The 25,988-nt window shown below is 45.2% G+C and overlaps 1 protein-coding gene across 8 annotated transcripts in view; it reads right to left on the reverse strand.

The window, feature by feature from the left end:
• The window catches only part of CUX1 (cut like homeobox 1), a 362,321-nt gene that overhangs the window by 126,917 nt on the left and 209,416 nt on the right, over window positions 1-25,988 (reverse strand). For all 8 annotated transcript variants that reach the window (XM_037815379.1, XM_037815378.1, XM_037815376.1 and 5 more), the window contains exons 6-8: window positions 25,837-25,960; window positions 21,436-21,512; window positions 20,017-20,083 (exon numbers count right to left, since the gene is read on the reverse strand). In XM_037815379.1, coding sequence (XP_037671307.1) covers window positions 20,017-20,083; window positions 21,436-21,512; window positions 25,837-25,960 — 268 coding nt within the window. The remainder of the gene's footprint in view (window positions 1-20,016; window positions 20,084-21,435; window positions 21,513-25,836; window positions 25,961-25,988) is intronic.

A 25,988-nucleotide genomic window follows, 5' to 3' on the forward strand; every position in this document is an offset into this window, starting at 1 on the left:
AACGACAATAGTACAGACGGCCCAATTATAAAATGGGCAAAAGATATGAAAAGACAGTTCTCTGAAGAGGAAATACAAATGGCCAAGAAACACATGAAAAAATGTTCAGCTTCACTAGCTATTAGAGAGATGCAAATTAAGACCACAATGAGATACCATCTAACACCGATTAGAATGGCTGCCATTAAACAAACAGGAAACTACAAATGCTGGAGGGGATGTGGAGAAACTGGAACTCTTATTCATTGTTGGTGGGACTGTATAATGGTTCAGCCACTCTGGAAGTCAGTCTGGCAGTTCCTTAGAAAACTAGAAATAAAGTTACCATTCGATCCAGCGATTGCACTTCTCGGTATATACCCGGAAGATCGGAAAGCAGTGACACGAACAGATATCTGCACACCAATGTTCATAGCAGCATTATTCACAATTGCCAAGAGATGGAAACAACCCAAATGTCCTTCAACAGATGAGTGGATAAATAAAATGTGGTATATACACACGATGGAATACTACGCGGCAGTAAGAAGGAACGATCTCGTGAAACATAATGACAACATGGATGAACCTTGAAGACATAATGCTGAGCGAAATAAGCCAGGCACAAAAAGAGAAATATTATATGCTACCACTAATGTGAACTTTGAAAAATGTAAAACAAATGGTTTATAATGTAGAATGTAGAGGAACTAGCAATAGAGAGCAATTAAGGAAGGGGGAACAATAATCCAAGAAGAACAGATAAGCTATTTAACGTTCTGGGGATGCCCAGGAATGACTATGGTCTGTTAATTTCTGATGGATATAGTAGGAACAAGTTCACAGAAATGTTGCTATATTAGGTAACTTTCTTGGGGTAAAGTAGGAACATGTTGGAAGTTAAGCAGTTATCTTAGGTTAGTTGTCTTTTTCTTACTCCCTTCTTATGGTCTCTTTGAAATGTTCTTTTATTGTATGTTTGTTTTCTTTTTAACTTTTTTTTCATACAGTTGATTTAAAAAAGAAGGGAAAGTTAAAAAAAAAAAAAGAAAAACACAGAAAAAAAGATGTAGTGCCCCCTTGAGGAGCCTGTGGAGAATGCAGGGGTATTCGCCTACCCCACCTCAATGGTTGCTAACATGACCACAGGGGACTGGTGGTTTGATGGGTTGAGCCCTCTACCATAGGTTTTACCCTTGGGAAGACGGTTGCTGTAAAGGAGAGGCTAGGCCTCCCTATGGTTGTGCCTGAGAGCCTCCTCCCGAATGCCTCTTTGTTGCTCAGATGTGGCCCTCTTGAAAGGTGAAATCACTGCCCTCCCCCCTACGTGGGATCAGACACCCAGGGGAGTGAATCTCCCTGGCAACGTGGAATATGACTCCCGGGGAGGAATGTAGACCTGGCATCGTGGGATGGAGAACATCTTCTTGACTAAAAGGGGGATGTGAAAGGAAATGAAATAAGCTTCAGTGGCAGAGAGATTCCAAAAGGAGCCGAGAGGTCACTCTGGTGGGCACTCTTACGCACAATTTAGACAACCCTTTTTAGGTTCTAAAGAATTGGGGTAGCTGGTGGTGGATACCTGAAACTATCAAACTACAACCCAGAACCCATGAATCTCGAAGACAGTTGTATAAAAATGTAGCTTATGAGGGGTGACAATGTGATTGGGAAAGCCATAAGGACCACACTCCACTTTGTCTAGTTTATGGATGGATGAGTAGAAAAATAGGGGAAGGAAACAAACAGACAAAGGTACCCAGTGTTCTTTTTTACTTCAATTGCTCTTTTTCACTCTAATTATTATTCTTGTTATTTTTGTGTGCGTGCTAAGGAAGGTGTCAGGGATTGATTTAGGTGATGAATGTACAACTATGTAATGGTACTGTGAACAATCGAAAGTGCGATTTGTTTTGTATGACTGCGTGGTATGTGAATATATGTCAATAAAATGATCAAAAAAAAAAAAAAAAAACAGGCATGAAAGATGAGGATCAGGTGCTCCGACTGTCACACAAGGGTATAAATTCACTGCTTGCTGGCAAGATGGCCACATGCTCACAAAAGCTAAGGGGTTCACCGGAACCCACGAGTAGAGAGAAACCCTGAGTTCAGCCAAGTCCCATGGTTTTTGGTAAAGATGAGAAAAACTCCCACATACCAGTAACAAATCTCTAGAAAATGAAATAGAAGATTTATCTCATCTACAATAGAGACAGAAATATTAAACACGTTGGAATTAAAATAACTTGGCATAAATGATCTATAGAAAACTGAATTACAAAAGGCTAAGTGGCAAAGAAAGCCAATGATGACACTCCTTAATTGCAGTTGCATTAAATATAAACAATTTATCTCCCAAGTTAATTTATTACTTGATAAAACAGATGCATGCAGAAAAACTGGGTGACCAAAATACCAAAGGTTTTTTTTAAACAAACAAAAACAATAGTAAACTAGTTGTACAAAGTATTAAAATAGAAAACATAGTGACATTTACCAAAACTGTAGGGCACTTACTAGAACAAAAATCTGGACCAATAGAATGAAATTCCAGATGGAAATCCAGAGATACATGCAATTGTTTAGGCCTTATTTGTCAATTGTTAAATCCGGGAGGAAGGAATCATCAATAGTATTGGGCAATTGGGTATTAATATGAAGGATAACAAACAGAAATATACCTAATTCCATATACTGCAATAAATTCCAAACTGGTTCAAGATACAATAAATTGCTAAAAACATCTTCCAAACTGGTTAAAGATACAATAAATCGCTAAAAACATCATAAGAAAATAAGAAAATGGATTGACAAGGAAAGATCATTCAAATCGTATTGGAAATTATTCATAAGGTTGATAGGATCTATTATATATATAAATCAGACATTCCTGGACAATGACAATCACTAAACTCAAATAAAGAAAAGCAAATGATGGGTAAAGGTAATGAAAAATGGGAGTGATGAGTTAACATCCAGAATACATGTAAAACCATTACCCAGTTCCCAGTGTACCTATGTTCATGGGATATAAGGAAATACACAAAGAGTAAATAAGCAGAGGGGAAAATGGCGAGCCTTGTGCTAACAAATATAAAATTAGAACTCTATGAGGTTGCCCGGCATGGCAGAGAACAGCAGAAATCACCGCAGGCCCATCCCTCCCCTCTGGCTCTGACACTCGAGGTCTGAGTAAAGTGGGGTTCCCAGGCCCTGGCACAGAAAAGCCTCTTGACTGTGGGGACACAGACCCAGCACCCCCCACCTGCGCTGGGGAGAAAGGCCGTGGCCAACGTAAGTAGCTGTGGCTCCCGTAAATGGCTCACTCTTCTGCAAAGTGACATGCCTTGGAATGGCATCTCTTTTGCCCTAGAAATCTCTCTTCCTGAAAAGTATTTTAAGGAAATATTTTTCTAACCAAAAATTAATTATGAAACCCTGAAAATCACCAAATACACACAGATCAAGAAGGGGGTAAGTAAATGCTAATTTGTCAAGAGCAGAAAACAAAATTTTGTCATCAAAATGACAAATTGGCAGATGAGTAGGTGATGTAAAAAACAAATGAAATAATGTCAAGCCAAGAGAACCAAGTAGAAGGCAGGATCCGCGGGACTGCCCTGGGGGTGTGGGGTGTCCTCTCACAATATGGGCCCAACTCTGACCCAAGGTCTGCACAGCGTGCACCCTGAATTAGATGCAAACCCCGGGCATCCCGATGACGGAACTGTTTATGTAGTGACAAAACTCACACCTCGGACCTGAAGTCCTTTTTTATTGTAAAGATGGCTGGTTATTTGATAGCAAAGCACAGAATTAAGTTCAGTGGAAGTCCACTTAGTCCTGCCAACTGCTGGCCTTCAATCAGGAAGCCAGGCTCCAGCGTGTCTGATGTCACAGCGACGATGAGGGCGGCCGGGGGCCATCGAAGCACGTCAGGCCTACTGACACCTAATAACGCCTAGTAACTCACTTGGGCCCACACAGCCAGGTGGGGTGGGGGCGGGGGGGCAACCAACTTCAGTGGAAGGTGGGACCAGCCAGGGCCCAAGGCCCAGGATCCCTTCCCTCCCCGGGGTTTGGAGATACTGTTTAACAAATATTTGGCCCAGAATTACAATTTGCTTAAAAGACAAACATATTCAAGGAGAGGGTTAAAATGAGTGGTTTTGTTTTTCTTTTCTTAAAACTTGGTGACTCTGAGCTACAGAGATGACAAACGTCTATGAAAACACACGCTCTGTCCCCGGAGGCGCCGCTGGGTAACAGCCTCTGCAGGGCCAGACTTGCCACGGACTCCTTCCTCCGGTGAAATGTGTCCGTGTGAAGACTCCAGGAAGGACTAAAGACGTCCCAGTTCAACCTGATATTCAAAATTCATAAGAGATCACGGTGGAAGGGCTCCTCTGGCCCCTGCCCCCCACATCTCCTTCCAGAGACGTCTACAGGATTAATGCATTTGCAAGCAAACTGGTGTGTGTTTGCCCGTTTTGGTATCATACTATACATACACTTTGCTTTCCTGACCTAATCAATCACATATACAGAAGAGCTTTCCATACCAGTCCATAAGGAGTGTCCTCATTCATCTTTTTAAAAGTGACTTTTGAGTTATAAATGAGTTCTAGAATGCTGGGAGCAGTCCTTGAGTTGTTCTCAGCCAGCGCCACCCTGACCAGACCCTCACAGTCTCTGGCAACACGCTGGACACTGCAAATTGGGACACCCGAGGGTCCCCGAGAGAAGTCCGCCAGGTTTGAACCAACATCCTGGCTGCTTATGTCCTAAGAATTATGAATCAGAAAACCTCAACTTGGTATCCTCAAACTTGGCATCAGGACTCTCCCCGGAGATGTGAAAGGAGAGTCAGGCCCAGAACCGCAGAGCCTCCCAGAGCCGCCTGCAATGGGCAGTCACGGGACAGGTGGGGGGCAGGTGCAGCCACACCCACCATCCATGCCCTGTCTCACGTCCTCAGGTTTGTTTTGTCTTGTTTTGTTTTGGCTTTTAAGATACATTAATATTCCAAGAAACTTGCTCTTTAGACCTTTTGGAAAGGGGCAGGATGCAGTGGCTGTGACAGAGTCCTAAAGGCAATACTATGCAGTGGTGCCACCTGTAAGGATATGAGATGGTGACAGACGAGAGGATATACGGTGATGTCACATGTAAGATGGTATTAATGTAAGGATATCTGGTGGTGACACGTGAGGATATGAGATGGTATTACATGTAAGGATATCAGATGGTGTCACACGTAAGGGCATATGGCAGGGTGTTATATGTAAGGACATCTGGTGGTCTGCCTGGTGCATTAATTCACAGATGACTCAAACCTACTGAATTCTTGCTGTGTGAGACCCTTGGAACCCAGAGGTGAGCCCAGGTGTTCACCCTCGATTGAAGAAGACGGGCCGATTCGATGCCCGAGTTTAACACAACGCTGCAGGGTCTGCTGAGACAAGCGTGAGGACAGGGAACGGCAATGAGGGCCCCCCGGCAGCCATCACAGCGTGCCCTTTCATCGTTATTCGGACACCTCTTTCCTTAAGTCAAGAATCAATGATCAAACAAGCATAACTGGATCACCAGACTCCATGAGCTGGACTCCCTGGGGGGCCATGGATTCCTGGGGCCTTATGATCTGACCATATTAGGAGGGTTCCACATTATAGCATAAGCCTTACATATAGGGGGCCAGGTCCAACATTTCTCCTCACTTAAATAAATCTCAGGGTAAATGCCCATTTTATAAGACAAATAGCTGTTGAGCATGTGTGGATTCAATTTAATAACCCCAAAGAGCAGAGCCCCATGTTTGGGGCTTTTACATTTCTTTTTCAGCAAAGTGGCTTTCCCTGACTACTTGGGTGGCACTCCCATTCCTTTAACTTCTCTTAATTTCTTCATAGCATTTAACACTACCTGAATTTTTATTATATGGCTATTTGTTGATTTGCTTAGAGACTCTCCCATAGGGGCAGGGACCCTGATCTCCTCCACTCTAGGAACGTGTGGGGAACAGCTTGCAGGGCCTCTTTTCCAGGCACTGGGGAAATGGCAGCGAACAGAGTAACAAGACTCCTTCTTGGGAGCCATGAGAGATCAACAGATACGGAAGTAAGCGGCCCGTTGTAAGGTGATAAATGCTATGGAGGAAAGGACAGTGGAGAAAGAGGACAGAGAAGCCAGGAAGAGGAGGAGGGATTTGAAACAGGCCCTCTCTGGGGAAGGCCACAGGGAGGGTGGGAAGCCAGGTTCCATCCAGAGAAAGAGTTTTCCGGCACAGGGAACCGTGGTGGGAACACGCCTGGTGCCACTGAAGGACGGTGGGCAGCAGGTGGCCGGTCCGAGGGGGGAGCCGGGTTGCACAGTGAGCTGCGGGCTACCATGAGGATTCTGTGGGAGCCCCTCAGGGCTCTGCGAGGGGTGACGTGGTCTGACTTAGGACGTGAAAGCACCACCTTGGCTGCTGGGCTGAGAACTGCCTGCAGGCGGGCAAGGGGAGGAGCAGCGAGACTGGGCTTGAAGAGAAAGATGAGAAGTTTCATTGGTCCACATAAAGCTTGAGATGCTCGTTGGGGAGAAAGGCCGAGCTTGGAGGCGAGGGGCGAGGTCTGGGCTGCAGACACAGTTTTGGGAATCTTCAGTGAACAGACGGAATTTAAAGCTATGGGAAGGAAGTGGCCCTCCCAGGGGGTGAGAAGAGCCCCAGGGCAATGTGGGAGCACCCGTGCCAGGACGTTCTCTAGTACACAGCAGGCACTCAATAGATACTTGCTGCGTAAACGGGTTTTCAAACTAACCCCTGACGTAGGAGGTATTGCCTCCATTTTTATAAAAGAAATGTCCTTTAGCTCAGACTGAAAATACACCTTTGCCTTCAGTTCATTATCAAAGTCAGCCACGGATGTTTTTTTCCTGATGCTGGTTCTTTTACTGTGGCTCATGGAATAACGTGCACCTCCTATGAGGTGTAAATACTTTTAGCAGATACTCAAAGGATGGATGAGTCTGGGGGAAGCTGGCAGCAGTGGGGCAAATTGGGAAGATATTGCAGTAGTGAGGCCAAGAGATGAAAAGAGCCAAGATTACGGCAGTGACAATGAAGGGGAGGGGGAGATGGGGCTATCTGTACAGAAGAGAGAAGCTATGGAGTGATGCTTACGGAACAATCACCTAGCAAGGGGTTGATGCCTTAAAGAGCTGTTAATGCCTTAATACATGTGCCCCTACAAATCAGCTCCGGAGGTTAGTAACCACGTAGCACTTGTCTCCTGGAATCTACATGCCACATTTACGGCGGCCCTATAAGTGATGCTTACGGAAGAATCATCTAGTAAGGGGTTGAAAACATAGAGCTTTCTATACGGGTGTTCAACTTTTTCTCCTTGCTTTGTAAGGGCTCTTTACGTGCATTAGCCCTTTCTCTGTCATATAGACTGCAAATATTTTTTTCTAGTTTATGTAACTTTCAATTAGTTAATTAATTAATTAAATTCACACCTGAAAGCTTTGAATTTGAATTTTCCTTTGTGATTTCTATCTTTGACACCATGCTTAGAAAGACCTTCTCCATCCCCACATTATGTAAATATCCACCTAAAACTGCTCCTAGTGTTTTTGCAGTTTTGTATTTTATCTTTAAAAATTTAAAACATCTAGAATTGATTTCGCATGAGTCACAGCCCTAACTCTACTTCCCTGAAATAGATAACTGATTACCCTGGCGCCACTTACTGAAGACTCCCTCCTTTCCTACTTATTTAAACTCAAGCAATTTTTACATACAACTTTTTCTAAACTTTTTTTTTCTTATTTTTAAAACTTTCAAAAATACAGAAAAGTACCAGAAGAAAATCACAATCAGCCATATGTCAACACACAGATTTAGCCACTTAACAAGTCCTTTTCCCATTAGAAATAACAAATTCTGGAGTTCTACTTCTGGGTTGGCTTTCCACGGAAACTGGAAAATATCCAGTAATCCATATATTCTGTTAAGTCCTACAACTTACAAAGCCTTTTTAAGGGTGCAAAGATGTTTCAAAGTGAAAACAGCCGAAAAGGTAAAATATACGCTACCCAATAAAATTCCAAGAATATGCTCTGCTTTTGTGCTCCAAGCTGTTTTGATAACATTCCGAACACTAGGTAATTTAAAATTTGTCCTCCCAACTTCTCTGGTTTACCTTTAGGGAAATTCGAGGGCCGCCGTGAGGTCACTTGGGGGGTTAATTCTCACCAACGGTGAGTCTGTGCTCTGTGCATCGGAGCATTAAATCTGAAGGCTCAGGAGAGCAATGCAGTCGGGCTGCAAGAGCAAGGCTATAAAGTTCTGCATTAAAAATTCATCTCGCAGGCTCGCCTCAGAACTCTGGCTGAAAGGAGAGCTGGCGGGGAAATATGAGAAACCCCAGTGTCTTTCTGCCAACTGGAGACATTCCTCAACAAACAGCACCTCGGAAAGAGAATGAAAGGGCAAACACGCCACAAAAGAGATCAATGTGTTCAATTATCTGCCTCTCTCTCCCTTTCCTATAGGAAACTTTTCATTCTTGAGGCCTGTTCCAGAAAATTTTTTTCTGACGACATCCCAGAACAAGAACTGCAGACAGCCTTGCTGGTGCCAGCTGTTTGGCACCTCCCTTAATTCGTGTTACGCCTAGAGAGCCCCGAATTCTCCAGGCCAGATGGAGTCAGAGCTCTCTGGACCCGTGGGTGTGCGAGAGCCACTGCGTGGCCACCGCCAGCTGGGTGAGGACCACACACTTGGCGACCTGGTCCCAAGTTAAACAGTGGGGCCACCATAAACATGGCGTGTAGATTCTAGGAGACAAGTGCTACATGGTTATTAACCCCCAGAGCTCATTTGTAGGGACACATGTATTAAGGCATTAACAGCTCTTTAACGGTTTGAACTTGGAACTTTCTGTCCTGACATGAGCACCAACCCAAAAGATAACTAATAGAGACTTTTAAAATTAAGAGTCCGCAGGAAGATAACACGACGCTTAACGGTGTACTCTAACAGTGTCAGTGCATTAATACAAATCAAAAAGCAGGTCCTGCGACACCAACATACTCATTTTCAAGAGTCCAATATGGAAAAAGATGGGATTCTTTGGGGTCAGAAGAAACCTAGAAGCAGGTGTCAGGCACACACAATGCTAGGAGCCCTCCAGCCCAAGCGCCAAGCAGCAGAGGCACCACTGCTCGTTGAGAGCATGTGTGCAGACGCTGTGCCAGGCACTCTGCATGGCACTCTTTCATTTTACTGAGAAAACTAAGGCTCAAAGACGTTAAGTTCCCTGCCTGGGGTTACTCGATCCAGGGAGTCAGGAATCACACGGCTCTGGGTGGCCCAACACCCAGGCTCCTCCCGTTGCAGCTCACACCGCCTCCCCCTGGCCCTAGATCGAGCCTTCCCTGAAGGCCACTCTGCACACAGGCTGCTGGGCAAGTACACTGGAGCAGGGCTTCTGGGAAGCCACTGGACGACAAATTTCAAGAGGCTGAAGAGTGGGGAGGCTCATCGATCCTGTGCATCATCAAGCCCAGTGCTTTCACTTTACCAACGAGGAAACTTGGGCTGCCAAGGGAGGGGACTTTATGAGGCCACACCCGGTGAAAGAGCTGGAACTGGAGCCAGGGTCTCTTGAGCAGGCCTCGTTCACCTTCCACTGTCCAGGTACTTTAAACCAAACGAGGCTGCGACATCTATAATGTCACAAAACAGGAGTTGCATGTGTACAGCACTGGACTCTGGCTCTAAACTCTCTTCTCTGACGATGGCCTAGGGGAATCCATCCAAAAGAGGCCAAGGCCACTGGCAGAACAGAAAGCAAGTAAAAGCTTCCGGGTTGAACACCCAAAGGTAGGGAAATCAGCGTAACAGATCAGACTCACAAGCAACAGGGAGATAAATGGGTAACTACCTGACGGCACACCTATTTGATAGAATATTATGCAGTATACATTATGCTTCTCAATAATATTTAACAACACGAAAGACATCTTTTTAACATGTCAAGTAAAAAAACTAGAAATCAAAACAAGATATCAGTTAGAGGTCATCTGATATGCACTAAATAGAAAAAAGACTGGAAGCAAACATGACAAAAATATTAACAGTAGCTATCTCCATGTTAGGAGATTATGAATGATGTTTTACTGTTTAAAACTTTCAGAATTTTCTATATTCTGAACATTATGCAAGAATGATTTCTCTCCCTTTTATTAAAGAAGTCGTGCATTTACAGAACAATCGTGTAAAATACAGGATTCCCATATACCACTCCACCACTAACACCGTGCATTGGGGTAAAACATTTGTTACAACAGATGACAGCATATTTTTATAATTGTACTATTAATTAAAGTCCATGGCTTAATTTTGGGGTCACTGTTTGTGTAGTGTAGCTCCATGGATTTTCTCTTTAATTTTAATTTTATCATATCTACAATCTAACATTTCCCTTTTTAATCATATTCAGATATATACTTCAGTGCTGAATTGTGTTCACAGTTGTGCTACCATCACCACCATCCATTACCAAAACATTTCCATCACTGTATATAGGAACCCTGTACATTTTAAGCCGTAACTTTCCATTTCTTAGCCCCTACCCCAGATAACCAGTTCTAGATTCTGACTCGATGAGTTTTCATATTCTAATTGTTTCAAATCAGTGAGATCACACAGTATTTATCTTTTGTGTCTGGCTTATTTCACCTTAACATGATGTTGTCAAGGTTTATCCATGTTGTCGCATGTATTAGGATTTCATTCATTTTTGTGGCTAAATAATATTCCATTATGAAGATATACCACATTTTATTTATCCATTCATCGGTTGATGGACACTTGGGTTGCTTCCATCTTTTGGCAATTGTGAATACTGCTGCTGTGAACATTGGATATGGCAATTCTATACCTAGCTTTCTGAGGAACTGCCAAATTGTCTTCCACGGCAGCTGCACCACTTTACAGTCCCGAATGAGTGTTCTTATTTCTCCACATCCTCTCCGATATATATATATTTTTTAATAGCAGCCATTCTAAAGGGTGTGAAGCACTATCTCATTGAGGTTTTGATTTGCATCACCCTGATGGCTAATGATGTTGAGCATCTTTTCATGTGCTTTTTGGCCATTTGTATGTCTTCTTTGGAGAGATGTCTGTTCAAGTCTTTTGCCCATTTTAAACTGGGTTATTTGTCTTTTTGTTGTTAAGTTGAAGGATTCCTATGTATATATATACATATATATACACACACACATATATACACATAGATACATACTGGATACTAATTCTTAATCGGATATGTGGTTTCCAAATATTTTCTCCCATTTCAACCTCCCTTTGGTTGTCTTTTTACTATCAAGCTATGAGTGATTTTCGTAATCAAAAATAATAAATGTTAGATGAAAGGGATCAGTCTCCCTCCGAAGGCAGGAAGATTTCTCCTTCCTGCCGGCCCTCCCGCCCCCTGCCCTAGGCCCTCAGCAGGGGCTCTGGCTGGAGGTCGGGTCTCCTCTGCTGCTTCGGAAGCGCGCAGGGTTGCCGTGTCATGGAGCTGGAGAGTCCACGGCCCTCGCGGCAGCAGCCGGGGTCTCCCCGTGATGGGTCAGAACCTCACGGCTTTCAGAGGAGCTGGACGGGGGGCAGGCGGGGTGTGGGTGCTGCGGGCGAGGCCCCCATCACAATTCTTCATCCTTGACGCACGCAGAGGTCTGGTGGCTTCTGCTTTCCTCTCAGATGCCAGCACATGCCTCTGTGGTCTGCCCTTCAAGAGCGAACGTCCCTGCTGGTCGGTCTCCGAGCTAAATGCCCCGGAGATGGAGACCCTCACTCCGCCCCACCCTGGGCCACCTGCCTTCCACAATGAAGGCTCCTGCTGACAGGTTAAGTCAACAAACGTCCCGCGTGTCTGCGCTACACCAGGAACGGCGCTCAGACTCGGTATACGAGGAAAGAGATCCAGGCCTGCTCCGGGGTGGCTTTCGGTCTGCACTTGGCAGCAGCATGCACCCTGCAGGGACACATCCCTGAGCCTACTCGATCCCTACAGTTCTGAGAAGCAGGGAGGCACACAGTAGAAGGCCCACGTCAAAGGTCACTAGAAGCCCACGATCTTCCACAAACTGATGTTTTCCCCCAATAATCCCTTACCCATCTCCTTTAGCTTTAAACTGTGAGTGCCCCAAGATTTACCTCTATGGTGAATTAGCGAAACTTCAAGGATCTCTAAAGAGACTAACGTTTTATGGTAAAAGCATGTAGGGGAGGAAATAGTCCAGGGACAGCCAGGGTCAGGCCCCAGGCCTCCACCTTGGGCTCAGAATCCCGGGCCCCAGGCTGTCTCCCCTGGTGGCCTTTCAAGCCCCCGGTGGTGTGGCCTTAGCTGGGCGAGGGCTGACGAGGGGATGGCAGGTGCTCCTGGGCAACTTCAAGGCTTCCCTCCACCCCCCAGGAGCCCTGTACACACAAACCCAGGTGACATCTTAGACACAATGGTGTTCTCTTTCGTACGCTCTCAAAGGATGCTGGGTAGAGAAGTGTGCTACCTCTATAGTCAAACATGTATGCACAGGTATGCATACATATTTCTATCAGCAGTGTATGAATCCGTGTGTTTGTGTGCAGATCACATCTGTGAACCACCCCCACCCCCACCCTTTCAGCCTGTAGTTCTAGCCGCTGATATGATACAGGCCTTTAGAAAAGATGAGCTCAAGCAAGGAAGAGTAAATAAAGGTGGACAAATCTCACGGATGCCCTGTAGTTAGTTTCTAAGCCTACCTGCAGTCCATGAAAAAGGTAAAAAACTCTTGGCAGCAAGAGATTTCTACTAGGATCTGAAAATATGAAGGTACCCCCTCTTTCTGCTGAGAGCAAAGCTACCTGTACGCGGGGAAACCTCAGCTCGGGTCTGCTCTGCTTCAAGGAGGCTGGGAGAGCTGCCGTCAGCACGGACTTCAAGGAAACCCTTTTAGGGCTTGCCCAACCCTCCAATTTTTAGGCGTGAAGCAAACATACTTGTACAGGGATGGAAAAATCCCAGGTATTCTACAAAATGCTGTGAAACTCTTTTGGAGATAAGATGTAGGGGAAAAAAAGGCATAATTTCTCCCTTTCAAGTCTGCTTTGGTTCTCTCTAAGGTTTAAGGGACAGCAGGTTCTTTATTCAAGTGCATACTCCTCAAAACCATAAAAGTAGCTGCTTCTCTATTTTTAGGGAAATTAATCTAACCAGGGTAATTACAGTAGTCCATACTGGAAATCAATGACTCATCAAAAAGACAGGAAATAGGAAATTTTATTCTTAAAGGCACAGCACAAAGACTCAGTTTCAGGACACTGAAGAAGGTCTTTGCAAATTCAATCAGGGGAGACAATATTTGGCTAAGGTGATTATCAAAATGGTTCTGGAAGTCTCTGGCTCAGTCACCCGGCTCTGGCCTGGTTTCCTGAATCTTTCATGTGGGACTATAAAAAAAATACAGGAGAAACTGTCCCCCTAGGGTAGATACCACGGGGCTTCTGGGGGGTGGAAGGAAGACTTGAAGTTGCCCAGGAGCACCTGCCATCCCCTCGTCAGCCCTCGCCCAGCTAAGGCCACGCCACCGGGGGCTTGAAAGGCCACCAGGGGAGAGAGCCTGGGGCCTGACCCTGCGTGTCCCTGGACTGTCCGCCCCCCACGTGATGGGCACCATGGGACCTCCCTCCACCGTTCTGGGGAGGAGCAAACCAGAACACGCAAGAGCAACCACCTGACGTGGTCCAGCCACATGCACGGAAGGCTCCCCCCAGCGGCCACCAGTGCGAAGGCTCTGCCCACGTGGGTCCTCGGCATCTCACTGCTGGGACACGGTGTTCCCTGCCCCACGATGCGGAGTCCAGCTCCCCTAAATAATCTCAAGAAAGCCCTAAGCCAAATTAGCTGAGGGAAACCGTTTCTGCCTTCCCCGAGCACATGGCATTTTGTGATAAAACACTGCCTATGTGCACGGTATAAAGAAAAATACTCCAAAATTAACTCAAGGAAAGGTCCTCGTAAATGTCTCTGGTAATGCACTATATGAGTGTGTATGGACAATGTCATTCTTTTTAAAAAGCATATAGGCAAGGAATACAACCTTAAGGAATGTGAATTTTACTGGCAGGAAAGGTTTGGGAGGTGCAAATTCTTCTAAAACTAACATGAGCTATAAAAAAATGCAGTATTGCCGTGCAATTCAGTATTTTCTTTCATCAGTGGCTCAGAGCCCCAGTCCACACGTTAGGAGGAAACTAATAAGCTGACTGCACGGGCTTCTGCAGAAGCTCCTTCTCCAACAGGGTTTTGGCGAGGGGTGGGGGGTGGACAGAGCAAAGAGGTGGCCATGGACTTTAGCAAAAATGGGAATTCCTGTACTTTTGCCCAGAACCCAAGTAACTTGGCTGGGAGGGCAGCATTCCTTCTGGCTTGTGTGGCAGCGAAAGTGAACAGCTGCAGACGAGGGTGGCTAGTGTCCAGCCTCCCCCCGGGGCTGGCTCTGCCCGCCCCAAGGCGGCTGCCCACCTCCAGAGCCGGGCACTTGGCTTTGCTGGACTCTCCACGTTCAAGTCAACTGGGGTGCAAAATCTCCATTTGCTAAGAGAAGTGGGAAGATCTGCCAACAGGAGGACCATCTGAGAAGGGGATACTTTTTTAACTATTAAAAAAAAATAGGGCAGGGAAATAATTCATTTATTTAACCCAGAAACGATTATAATCTGAAAGCCTGCAATACTCTTACACAACAACTGTTTTGGCAAAAGCCCCTATGTTCCAACAAATATTAAACTGTGCTTGCCATTTGTCTAAGGAATCTTGCATTAATAAACATGAAGAACAGTTTTACCTCCCACTCTCAGTGACAGGACAAAACAAAGACCAGCTGTACTCATCAATGGGTCCTTGTTCTGCACATAAAGGCTAATTACATTTTGCTGCAAGCCTACACATGGAAACTTTCCTGCTGCCATCCCCGTCACACTCAGCCCATGCTGTCCCAGCTGATGCACGGTGATGATTGGACACAAGAGCCGGGGGTCTCGCAGTGGTCTCAGGGCCCCCAATGTGGACGCCTCTTTCCAAAACGGGGGCGAGCAACACCTCCCAGGGACAGACAAGCAACCCATGCTCCTCCTTAGGGCACAGGGGATCTCCCGGGGGAGGTGAGGCCACCAAGGTCACCTGCGAGGCCTGCTGAGCTCAGAAGTGCACGCCGAGCACCGCGGTGAGCTGGTGGGGGGCCGCCTCTCCCTGTCAATCTTGCTGTGCTGGATGCTGCGTGCACACCACCTCGTGACACGTCATAACCATCCAGAGACACGACTGCGGCCAGGCCTGCCATGCCCAATGCACAGGGGAGAGCTGCGAGACACAGAGGTCAATCGGCTTGTCCAAGGTCACACGGCGAGCGAGCAGTGCAGCCGAGCCGGTCACTCCCGGGCCAGCCTGTCTCTGGAGCCCGTGTTCGTCCCGCCTCCCCAGTTCCCTGCCTGAGTTTCCTGTCCATAAAAACCTAGGAATCCCTCCTGGAAAAGAAACCGTTATGAAATCTTTTAAGACCATTCATGGGAATAAAAACTTGCTCCTGGGGTCTTATATTTATGCACATAAACGAGATGTGTAACCTAACACAATATATGCAGGTTGGGCCTGAAGCAGATGCTAAAGTGACAAAACTTTCCCCGAAAATAAAAAGGGAGAGGAAGGCAGAGGAAGCTTCGCAAGAGATCTCCAAGATCAAAGCAATTGCCTCCAAAGTGAAAAGCAGCAATGATCATGTCAGGCCATTCGCTGCATTCTTTGTGGATGACTTACCCAGGGAACTATTTGAGTGAGCGTGTGGCTCTCGGCTGTCACTTCTGATTTAGGAAAGGCCCAAGCCCCATGTAAGCCTGGGTCCAGCACCACCGCATGCCCCCTTGCCCACCGGGCCCCTCTGTGCGAGCCCTTCGGAGCCCTGTGTTTTCACAAACTGCGCTCCTCGAGGCCTACACCAGCAACCCCGAGCGGAACTCGCCATTCCGGCTCAGATCATCACCCTCTTCAGGTAGCCTTTTGTGATGATGCTGGGCCCTGTTCTGGAGATCTTCTGTTTGCACCTCCAGCTCCTTCTTCCCATCTCTCCATCTGCCCTTGGGCATCCGTGGGGCTTGGCCATGCGCAGCCCCGGCTCACGGGAGGAGGGTGAGGTCGGGGGTGACGATGCTCCCCTGCTGCCAGCCCCTCCCAAGGCAGCCCTCACCTTCTGGGTTCCAGAAACATCTGTCTCCTCTGGCCCCTTCACACTGAGGGTGGTCACAGCCCCTGTACTAGCCCTGCAATACCCAGCTACATGTCATGGCTCCCCTCCTCCCTGCCCACACCTTGGCAAACAGTCCTGACATGACACTCATACCCTGTTATCCTGATCTGAGTGTGTTGTCTGCCTGTGGGGACCCTGGCTGACACAGGGGACACCCCCTCTGGCAGCCAGCACCTGTGCCCCTTGACCATGGGAGTGGTTGTGCTGGACTGCAGTGGCTTTTCTCGCCACTGATCCAGGCGCCCCTGCAGAGAGCGGGGTCTGCCTTTGATCTTAGGATTTCCAGAGCCCAGTGCAGGGCCAGGCACAGAAGGGCCCTCAATGACAGTCTGGAATCAATGAATGGATCTGTCATCTCTGAGTCATGCCCATCATCTACCACGATGATCTCCTTCTCACGCACACGTGGGCACCGCACCACACTCCCCGCCTCCCCACTCGTCACTGGAGAAGACAGAGTGACTTCTACAATGGTGACTCTGGCTCCTGAGAGCGTGCAGTGGTGTCACGGGAGGGCAATGAGCAGAGGACGGCTACGGGCCTGAGGCAAAGTGTGTTTACATGACAATCCAGCCCCCAACTTTTGGACTGTATTTCCCATTTATGATAGCCAGATGAAATTGAGTGAGTAACATGGATTTTCACCTATTTGGATTTGGGGGGAAATATTTAAATACACTGATACGATGGGAAATATTGGTGTAGAAATGCTTTTCTAAACACCACTTCTCAAATGATGCCAGAGGGGTCAACCCAAGTTTGATGACTGGTTTAGGGGTCAGGAGACCCAGCCTCTGCTATTCCCTGGGGAACTTGACAAATCAGGTGACCTTCCCAAGACTTAATGTTCTTACCTATAAAATAACAGAGGGCTGCTGAGTCAATGAGTCTCCAAACAGTAATTAGATACACACTGAGGCTGGAAAACCATCAGCATCACCTCCAGAGGCAAGCGCTGGGCCCACCACATGGAGAGGAACACCTGAGAGTAGGGCCCCACCAGGTGACCCTGGCTGAGAAAAGTGGCCCGTCCACCAGCTTGGCCACCAGCAAGGCCCGAGAGGGGGGCAACAGGGGACTCCGCAGCTCTTCTCTCAGGCTCTGTCTCCCCCAGTCACTTTCCCAGCACTGTTTTCTCTGGCTAGAGATGAAAACCCAAGAGAACACTGTTCCCTATTACTTCCTCAACCTCAACCCCTAAAATGAAGCAACTGAATGGGCACGAATGCACTTGGGCAGCTCCACAGAAGCCCAGTAACAAAAGCAAGGACTCATCGGTCCAAGCCACAGACCACTAAATAACCACCAAGCTGTCCACAAGGACACCTGGCACCCTCTGCGTCAATTCCGAAGAGTTTTGTCGGATGCTTTGTGTTATCAGGCAGTTTCTGTCTCCCACATGGACAGATGCCTGTGGCTAATGGGACACAGCTCCTGAGTGTGCAAAGGGGAGCACTGCAGCAGGTGCGGACTTCTGGAAGGGGAGCACGGCCCTCTCTGAGCAGTGGCTTTCCAAATGGTTTATGAGTGAGACCCACAGAAGAATGACATTTTACATGTGACCCAATAACGAGGCGTTTAGAGTTTTATATTGCTGTACATAATTGCAACGAAAGTTTCACAGAACAATACCTCACTATGTGCAGTCTGCTATGACGTTTCCTGTTCTGTTATTTTGTTTTATAGTCTATTGTATCACCCAACTAGCTAGTCACCACTCATTAAACTTATTTCACAATTGTGACCCAGTTTGAAAACCACTGGCATAGAGGCTGGTTATACAAAGGTGTGTGCGTGTATGTATTTTTTTTTTAAGGGCAAAACAAAGTGAACTTTGGTTCATTATAGATATTTAAGACATATCTAAGCTTTTAGAAAAAGGTGTGGTTTAGTAAAAAGAAAATAAATGACTGAAAACTAGTGAAACAACCAAACATATTACTGACAAAGTCACTACGAATTATGTCACCAGTAAAATGATGTCAATAAGAGAAAAACAGATACGGAATGAGCATATCATCTACAGATCAAATTATTTTAGAAAAGAAGTGCTACAGACTATTTAAGGATAGAACTATAGGAAAAAAAATACTGAAAGCAATGTGTCAGATTAAAATCTAATGCTAAAAAAATTACATTTACTGAGGAAGCTAACCTACTTAGTAGAATAAAGTCCAAACAGAAACAACAGATAAACCAAGATGACATGTCGGCAAAAGAAGAGAAGCAAATGTGGACACCAAGATGCACCAAGATGGTCGCGTTTTCATCTTGGCAGTTGGTGTGGCTTCTGCCGTGGCCACGGCTGGGGGACGGTGAGGACACATGCTGTGGTGCCGGTGGTGGTGGGGGGACGTGCCTGGCTGGCGACACCCCAGGGTTGGACGGAGTGAAAAACAGTCACTAATTTTCCCAATGAAATTGTCTGATTCCTGTACCTTGGAACCAGTTCGTCCAGGACCACGCAAGTTCAGCCCTTCAAGAGAAGGGGTAAAAATGACGTGGCTGTTTCCATTGGGAGCAGAAACAAAGGGCAACGAGTTGGCCAGAGTTGCCAAGACTGACAAGGATATTTTAATCTTTAGGCAGAAGTTCCAGGCTCATGATCAAAACTGGGTCTGACCAGGGGACAGATGGGCTCTCCAGGTCTCGGGCTACCAAACAACCCAGAGCAAAGGGTCAAGAGCCCACTCCCCACTGTGCCTTGAGAGCCGCCGACCCAGCAGGTTGGGACAGGGGACACTGGGTATCAGCACCCCACACAAAGCAGGAGTCTAAGAGGAGGGTGGCGCGATTAGGGGCACCCTGCCCTCCCCAACGCCCACAAGACACTGTGTGTGTGTGGACACTGCAGGAGACCATTATTAGTGGAGCAGGGCAGCCCGAAAGGCACAGCCGTCAATGGGCACACCCATTTCAGCGGGAGATGGGAACAGCCTCCCAGAACAGGAAAACATGGTTCTAACTCTAGCTGGGTGTGTTGCCTGCCTGGACTTCAGTGAGGAGGCTGCAGCTAGGAACAACCTCTGTTGCCTCTTCACCTTTCCCTGATCTATGGCAATGCTACTTCCTTTTTGGGGTACGCCCGGGGAGTGGGCTGCTAACAAGGGTGCCTATGTGGATCATTCTGGTTCCTTCTGAGACAGCCTGGTGGGAAGTGGCCCCGAATGACTCTGCCTGCCCAGGGATGTGCCCTCCCCAGGTGTGCATGTCCTCACAGGTAAACCTCCACTGTACATGTGACATGAGCAAATGCACCTGCAGGGCAGTGTGCTTACCCCACAGGCCCCCTGAAGGGCCCACGTACAAGGCAATGAGATTTGCATAGATGAAGCTCCACAATATGTCCCACGTGTTGTACCTTTTATAAGTAGATTCTTTTCCTAACCTTCCTAGAAAAAGGTACTTATAGAGTTATCAGGCCTTACAATAATTAAGGAAAAGCTTCAGTTAAAAAGATTGGTCAGAGAGTACTAGAACTTGCTATAACCCTTTCAGTATTAAATGGAAGCAAGTAACTCATCTGAAATGACGCTGAACTCCTTGCGGTGGTAGAGATCTAAAACCTGCCCTGCTTTGCCAAGCCGGGAGACGACAGGGTGAACGGATGGTAAATCTTTTACAGATTAGCAAAATCAGGTGATAGCTGACCAAAGGTGTGCAGCTGGAAGAAGCAAAGCAGACACTTACTTTGCAGTCGTTTCTTCATCATACTTGGTTTTCAGGTCAAATAATTCTGTTCGTGTTTTTTCCAGGGCTGTAAGGCAGAGGACATAAAACCAGAATGTAAGATGCTAATGGTTTAAATGAATTAAAAAAAGGAAAAACATACAAGTAATACATTCTCCTATCAAAAAGAGGCAGAGAGTACAAAAGTACACAGAAGGAAACATAGAAACCCTCCCCTCCCCCAAGATAGCCTCTATTAACAGTTCAATGTATAGATTACAAGCTTTAAAAAATATATTTACAGACATAACTGCACATGGATGTTTTTCCCCACAAATGGGGTAATACGAGTGTTTTCTGAGACCTGTGCCCTTCTCCCTTTGCAGCATGCCATGGAAGTCTCTCCGTGTGGGCACCTGGGTGATAGAAGTAAAAGCCCGCTCCTGTTCAGGGCTGGATGCCTAGCGGTGAAGCTGCTGGGGTGAAGAGCTCAGACAACGAAATGTCAGATAAACGCCATCCAGTTGGCCTCCCCAAAAGGCCACTGCCATTCCCATCAGTGATTTGGGTGTTCACACCCTCAACCAACACCAGATATTATCAATTTTTAACATTCTGATAGGCAAAACAATCTTTCACTGATTTAGTTTGCATCTCCCTGATTCTTAATGAGCTTGAACATACTTTTCATGTGTAAATTAGCTGTCTGAACTTCCTCTGAGAATTGCCATTCATATCCTTTGACCAGTTTTCTACTGAACTCTTTACCTACTCTTATTGACTTGCAGGAGATATCTGTATTTTCTGGATATTGTTCATTTGTTTGTTAAATTTGTTGTGATTATTCTCTCCCACTCTGTCATTTGTGTTGGGATGCTGATTATGATGTCTTCTAACGTTTTATCCACTTTTAATAAAACATACAGGGCTGTTTTCCTTTCAGTAGGATACAAAAGAAAAGGAAAGAAAGGAAAGGACAGAAAAAGAAGTTTAAAGCAATTATACAAGCTTCAGCACAGAGCACAACGTTTTCTGTTATCCTTTAAATTTTAAGGGCCTGATATTACTGTTTCCTTAAACATCATTTAGGAAGAAACAATTCTTTTCCTATTACTGTTCAAGATGAAATGTCAGCCCTTGACAGTTTAGGGATTTAGATGTGTTTGTTGGATAAAAAACAGAAAGAAAGGTTGGCTTGTGGAAAAGGGTGAACCGGAATTCAGATCCTCCCACTTCCACACTAACAACTCAACGTGGGTGTTGTGTGACCTCAAGGTAAGGCAGCTCCTGGGGCCCTCTGAGGCAGCCCAGAACACGGCTCACTTTTTTTCCTCCAGGCTCACCCCAAGAGGGGTAAAAGGCTTCAAGGAGGACCCTTGGGGATGGGGAGATGCAAGCACTTCCCCACGTCAGCCTTCCCAAGAATGCAGAGTATCAAACCTGTTTGCAGAGTCTGAACTTTGTGCTCCGCTTCCTCCAGCTGGGAGGCGGTGGACATCTGGGTCTCTTGCAGCTTTCTGAAAAGGAAGAGAATGGAGCCAGTTTGGTCATCTTGTCTACCAGCTTAAGTGTCTTGTGGGTTTCAGAGCTATGGCAATCAGCTGTCTTCACCATCACGCACAGCTGGCCAGAGGCGCGCCAGGAGTAGCTTCCGGGACCAGGCCACAGGTACCCAGAAGCCGGCTCACTAGCCCTTACAACCCCGACTCTGTAACCAAGCGTTAAGGAATTCACAGTGTGCTTCCTGGAGAAATCAACATACGGCAATTGTGGGAAGGTTATGCTAAATGTAACTTGTTCTTGAAATGCCAGATATTAAGACAAAATGAAAACAAAAACAAAATCATCATCACGCACTCATTGTTTTCTGAAGTTAGCCCAAGAAGAATGATCCATTTACATTTTGCTGACACAATGAAGGAACTGGTAGGCATAAAGAATGTACTCAATAGCTGTGACAGCTGTTCCCGCGCTGTGATAATGGCCTGCAAACACAACTACGATACCTAATAGGGGAATTGTGGATGCTTTAAATTGCATTCCACGTATTTACATTCCCCTGGATCTCTAAATGAATGCCCCGGTCAATAAATAGCACTCCTTCCTCCTGATCTGCAGAATATCTCTAAAAATAAGTTTTTTTTTTTTTTTTTACGTCATATGAATTTAATGAATGCTCTCGCAATAATAACAGTAGGAATAAAGAAAAGTAGAAATTAAAAAAAATGCCCAAATTTCCACCACTTATAGAGAAGCACTGCCAACATTTTCATGTATTTCAATGATAAAAAATTAATGTATGCTCCAAGTTAAAACAAAACAAATGTTACAATAGCATGAAAAAGGAAAATGTCCTTTCCTTTCCACTTCTCAGAAATTGCACTTTGGTAGGCTTCTAAAATTTTTCTGAATGTATAGATATACAATGTAATTTACTGCAATATATAATATACTAAGTGTAATTTAAACCCTCCACCCCTCTTTTAATACAAATGGGATCATAGTCTGTTTTGCAGCTTGCTTTTTCACTTATCTCCACGTTTTAGAAAATTTCTACTCTAGCATGTATAGTTCTTTCTCATTCTTATTAAATAATTAACTTAACCAGGCCTCTTTAATGGGCACTTTGTTGTTTTATTTTATAATGGGCACTATATTGTTTTATAGTTTCTTCCTACTGAACAATTCTGCAGTGATCATTATGTTGATATTGCTGCATAATTTTGAGAGTGAATCTGCTGGACAAATTCTAACAGAGGAATTACAATGATCAATTTTTTTTTGGTTTGATAAAGACTCTGAAACTTTGCTGCAAAAAAGCCGCAGCAGTTTAAACTCCTACCAACAATATGTAAGGGTCTACACCTTGCCAACAGTGGATAAAATTAAACTTAATTTTACTGCTGAGTAAAGCTGAGCGTTTCTTTTTGTGAACTGCCTGCCTATCTACTTTGTCCATTTTTTGATGAAATGGTTTCTTATTAATTCGTAAGAGCTCTTGGTATGCTAAGAAAATTAACCCTTTGTTGTATATGTTGCAAATATTGTCTTCTCAGTTTGTTACTGTTTTGAAAAAGTTGCCTTTGGTATTGTTTTTAATTTTTAGGTAGTCATATTTATATAACTTCTTTTATGCTTCAGAAGATTTCCCTGTACCAAAATTATTAAAAGCAAACACTGTTCTGTAAACCCACTTCTCTAATAAAACAAACAAGCAAACAAATAAACAAAGCAAATACTTTGTTAAATTTTTCTTCCAGTATGTATATGATTTAATTATTAATATTTAAATCTTGGATTCAGCATGACTGTTTGGTGGAAGGAATGAGTAAAAGATCTAGCTTTATTCCTTCTCTCGCCCAAATAGTCAGCCAGTTATTCATATTGAAAAATGATAATCCTTTTAATAATTTGAAACGTTAACTTTAATAATATATTAAATATCCATGTGTTTATTTCCAGGCACATGAGTTTCTAATGTGAGTATGCTCTATGCAGATGTACTCATACTACGCATGATTTTGTATCATGCATTTTTCTCTTAATTCCATGTCAGAGACATTTTGCTTGCTACTGCAAACTCAACATAATGTTATTTCAACGGCTGCGAATGTTTCAGCTAGGAGATGGCTCTTTTACGTACCCATTTCTCATTGGTAAGTTCTTTGTAAGAAAAAACTTAACCATTTTTCATTGGTAAGATTGCTTACATTTTCTCATTATCAATTACCTGGCAAGAAATCCCTCAGGCCACAAGTGGTTTCCCAGGAAGCATTTATTTAGGACCAATCCCATCTCTCTGGGTCAAAAGGTCTGCCCATCTTTCGGAGCCCTGCCTTGTGCTGCCCTTTTCTCTGCTGGGGGCTGTGCCCTGCCAGCTCTCCGGGCACTGGGGATGTGTAGCCTGCGAGCAGAGCCCGGCTTGGCCCTGAGTGACTAGACCGGGTCCTACAGGGGGCACGTCAGGAGGTCCTGTCTGCCCTCAGGGGAAAGGGGTGCAGGGCAGGCTGGGCTCCGGAACGGAGTCACATGTTTACACAGTCTCCTGCGAACCCTGGGAAGGTGCTGCGTGTGTACTCAGGTTTCGCCATCTGTAAACTGAGACCACAGTTTTGTCTGCGATCTGCCAAGGGCATTTGGTGGGATAAAGTTCCTTTCACAGGGTACCAGGCAAAGGTCTCATGCAGAAGAGGCACTGGATAAGGGGTAGCTGTATTTTGCTACCTGTTTTTCTTCTTCTTTTTGTTACTAGAGCCAGAGAGGCTTTGGTAATCCCTGAGGTTTATGGAGCCCACCCTACAGAATTCCAAGTAACTGTGCACAAAGTTAATGGAAAGCAAGATGACAAAACCCTGTGACATGATCAGCCTGGTCCCTTACGCTTGTAACCCTACATTTAGTCCTCTTTAAATGGACACATGCATCGTTTCATGGTAGAATTAAAATTAAAAATCTCAACCAAAGGGTTTTTAAGATGTTGACTTATGTAATTTACATCAGTAATTTCAACAGTCCATACAGTTTTTAAAAGAAATCTAACTTTGATTCAATTGTTGCATTAGTGAAAAACCAACTCATTATTTATGGGAAAAGCTTTGGGTAAAGTAAACCATTAGAAATCGAAAACCCATGTCAGTATAGATGGTATATTAACTTACTTTACTGACAGCAACTCCTCGATGTATGAAGCACAGTGCAGTAGTAAAAAGAAGCAAATAATTTAAAAACCCTACAGATTTTACACCCCACCCCCACACACAGTCAATCCTGGTTATTTGTGGTAATTTTGTTCCCTGAAGTTGCTGTGCATACCGAGTGCAGGATTGACCCACTGCTCCTGGGGGAGACATGGGCCGAGGTGCTGGTGGGCCTCTGGGTGCAATGTTTTCATCAACCGATCAGCACATACCCTTGTTTTATGTGTTTCTGTTTAAAGATACCTTTTAAAATATATATTTTTGATTCATTAACACAGAACTCGCAGCCAGTAGCACTATAACTCATGGCTGAACGAAGCCATGTAAGACACACCCCAGCCCTTAGGAATGACAGACAGCACTTGGGGCCATTTTCAACAGTGGAGTCATCAACAAAACATACAAAAACGCAAAAAGTGGGGCACTTGATGTAATGTGGAAAGGAAACAAGCTTTCTGCTCTGGAACAAGCAGCAGAGTCACCTGTTTGACCTCAGTGGGGAACGAGCGTGTTGGGTGACTGAAAATTTTCGCCGTTCTGTGTGTGTCCACGAAGGACAGTGGAAATGTGGTCAGTACTGATTTGGGGGTTACAAACAAATTTTAGTGAATAGGCAGGTATACAAACACGGAATCAGTGACTAATGGGGACCAATTTTACATATATGTATGTGTGTATATATATGAAAATGCATATGAATGCACCCGTGTGACATTCTTTCATCTCTTTATTGAAAGGTAAATATCAAAATTCATTTAAGAAGATGGAGGAAGGAGCCCCAGGGGACAGACAGTGGACCCTCTCTGCTGTCTCACCTTGTTTCAGGTGTGAATGCCACATGCCAAGTGCAAGCGCCCCAGGCTCAACCTCTCCACCCGCGTGGCACCCCCAGCACACGCTGGCCCCCCGACTGCCTAACACCAAGTGCCGATGGGTTAGACAGACACATTTCACTTAAGGTAATCCCACAAATTAAGAATAAAGGGATGCCTTTACTAACCAAACAAAAGTTTGCCTAAAAGCCCTAGGGTTTTGTTTGCAACATAGGCTCATTTCCCAGCTATATGCTTCAGAATGTCTCGTTATGTGAAGTTCAGAGGTTAAAAGTTATAGGTCAGGATGAGCACACCTGACACAGGCTCACCTCTCCTTTTCTGCAAAGTCATTTTGTAACTTTTGTTCCTTTTCCAGAGCTATAGTCTCAGCTTGGTTCTTCAGAGTCTGTTCATACTCTCGGATCTTCTCTTTAAGTGCTTTTATCGTAACCTCTGCAGAAAGAAAAAAAAACAAAAAACT

The sequence above is a fragment of the Choloepus didactylus genome, chromosome 21 (genome assembly GCF_015220235.1).
Source record: "Choloepus didactylus isolate mChoDid1 chromosome 21, mChoDid1.pri, whole genome shotgun sequence".
Taxonomy (NCBI): Eukaryota; Metazoa; Chordata; class Mammalia; order Pilosa; family Megalonychidae; genus Choloepus; species Choloepus didactylus.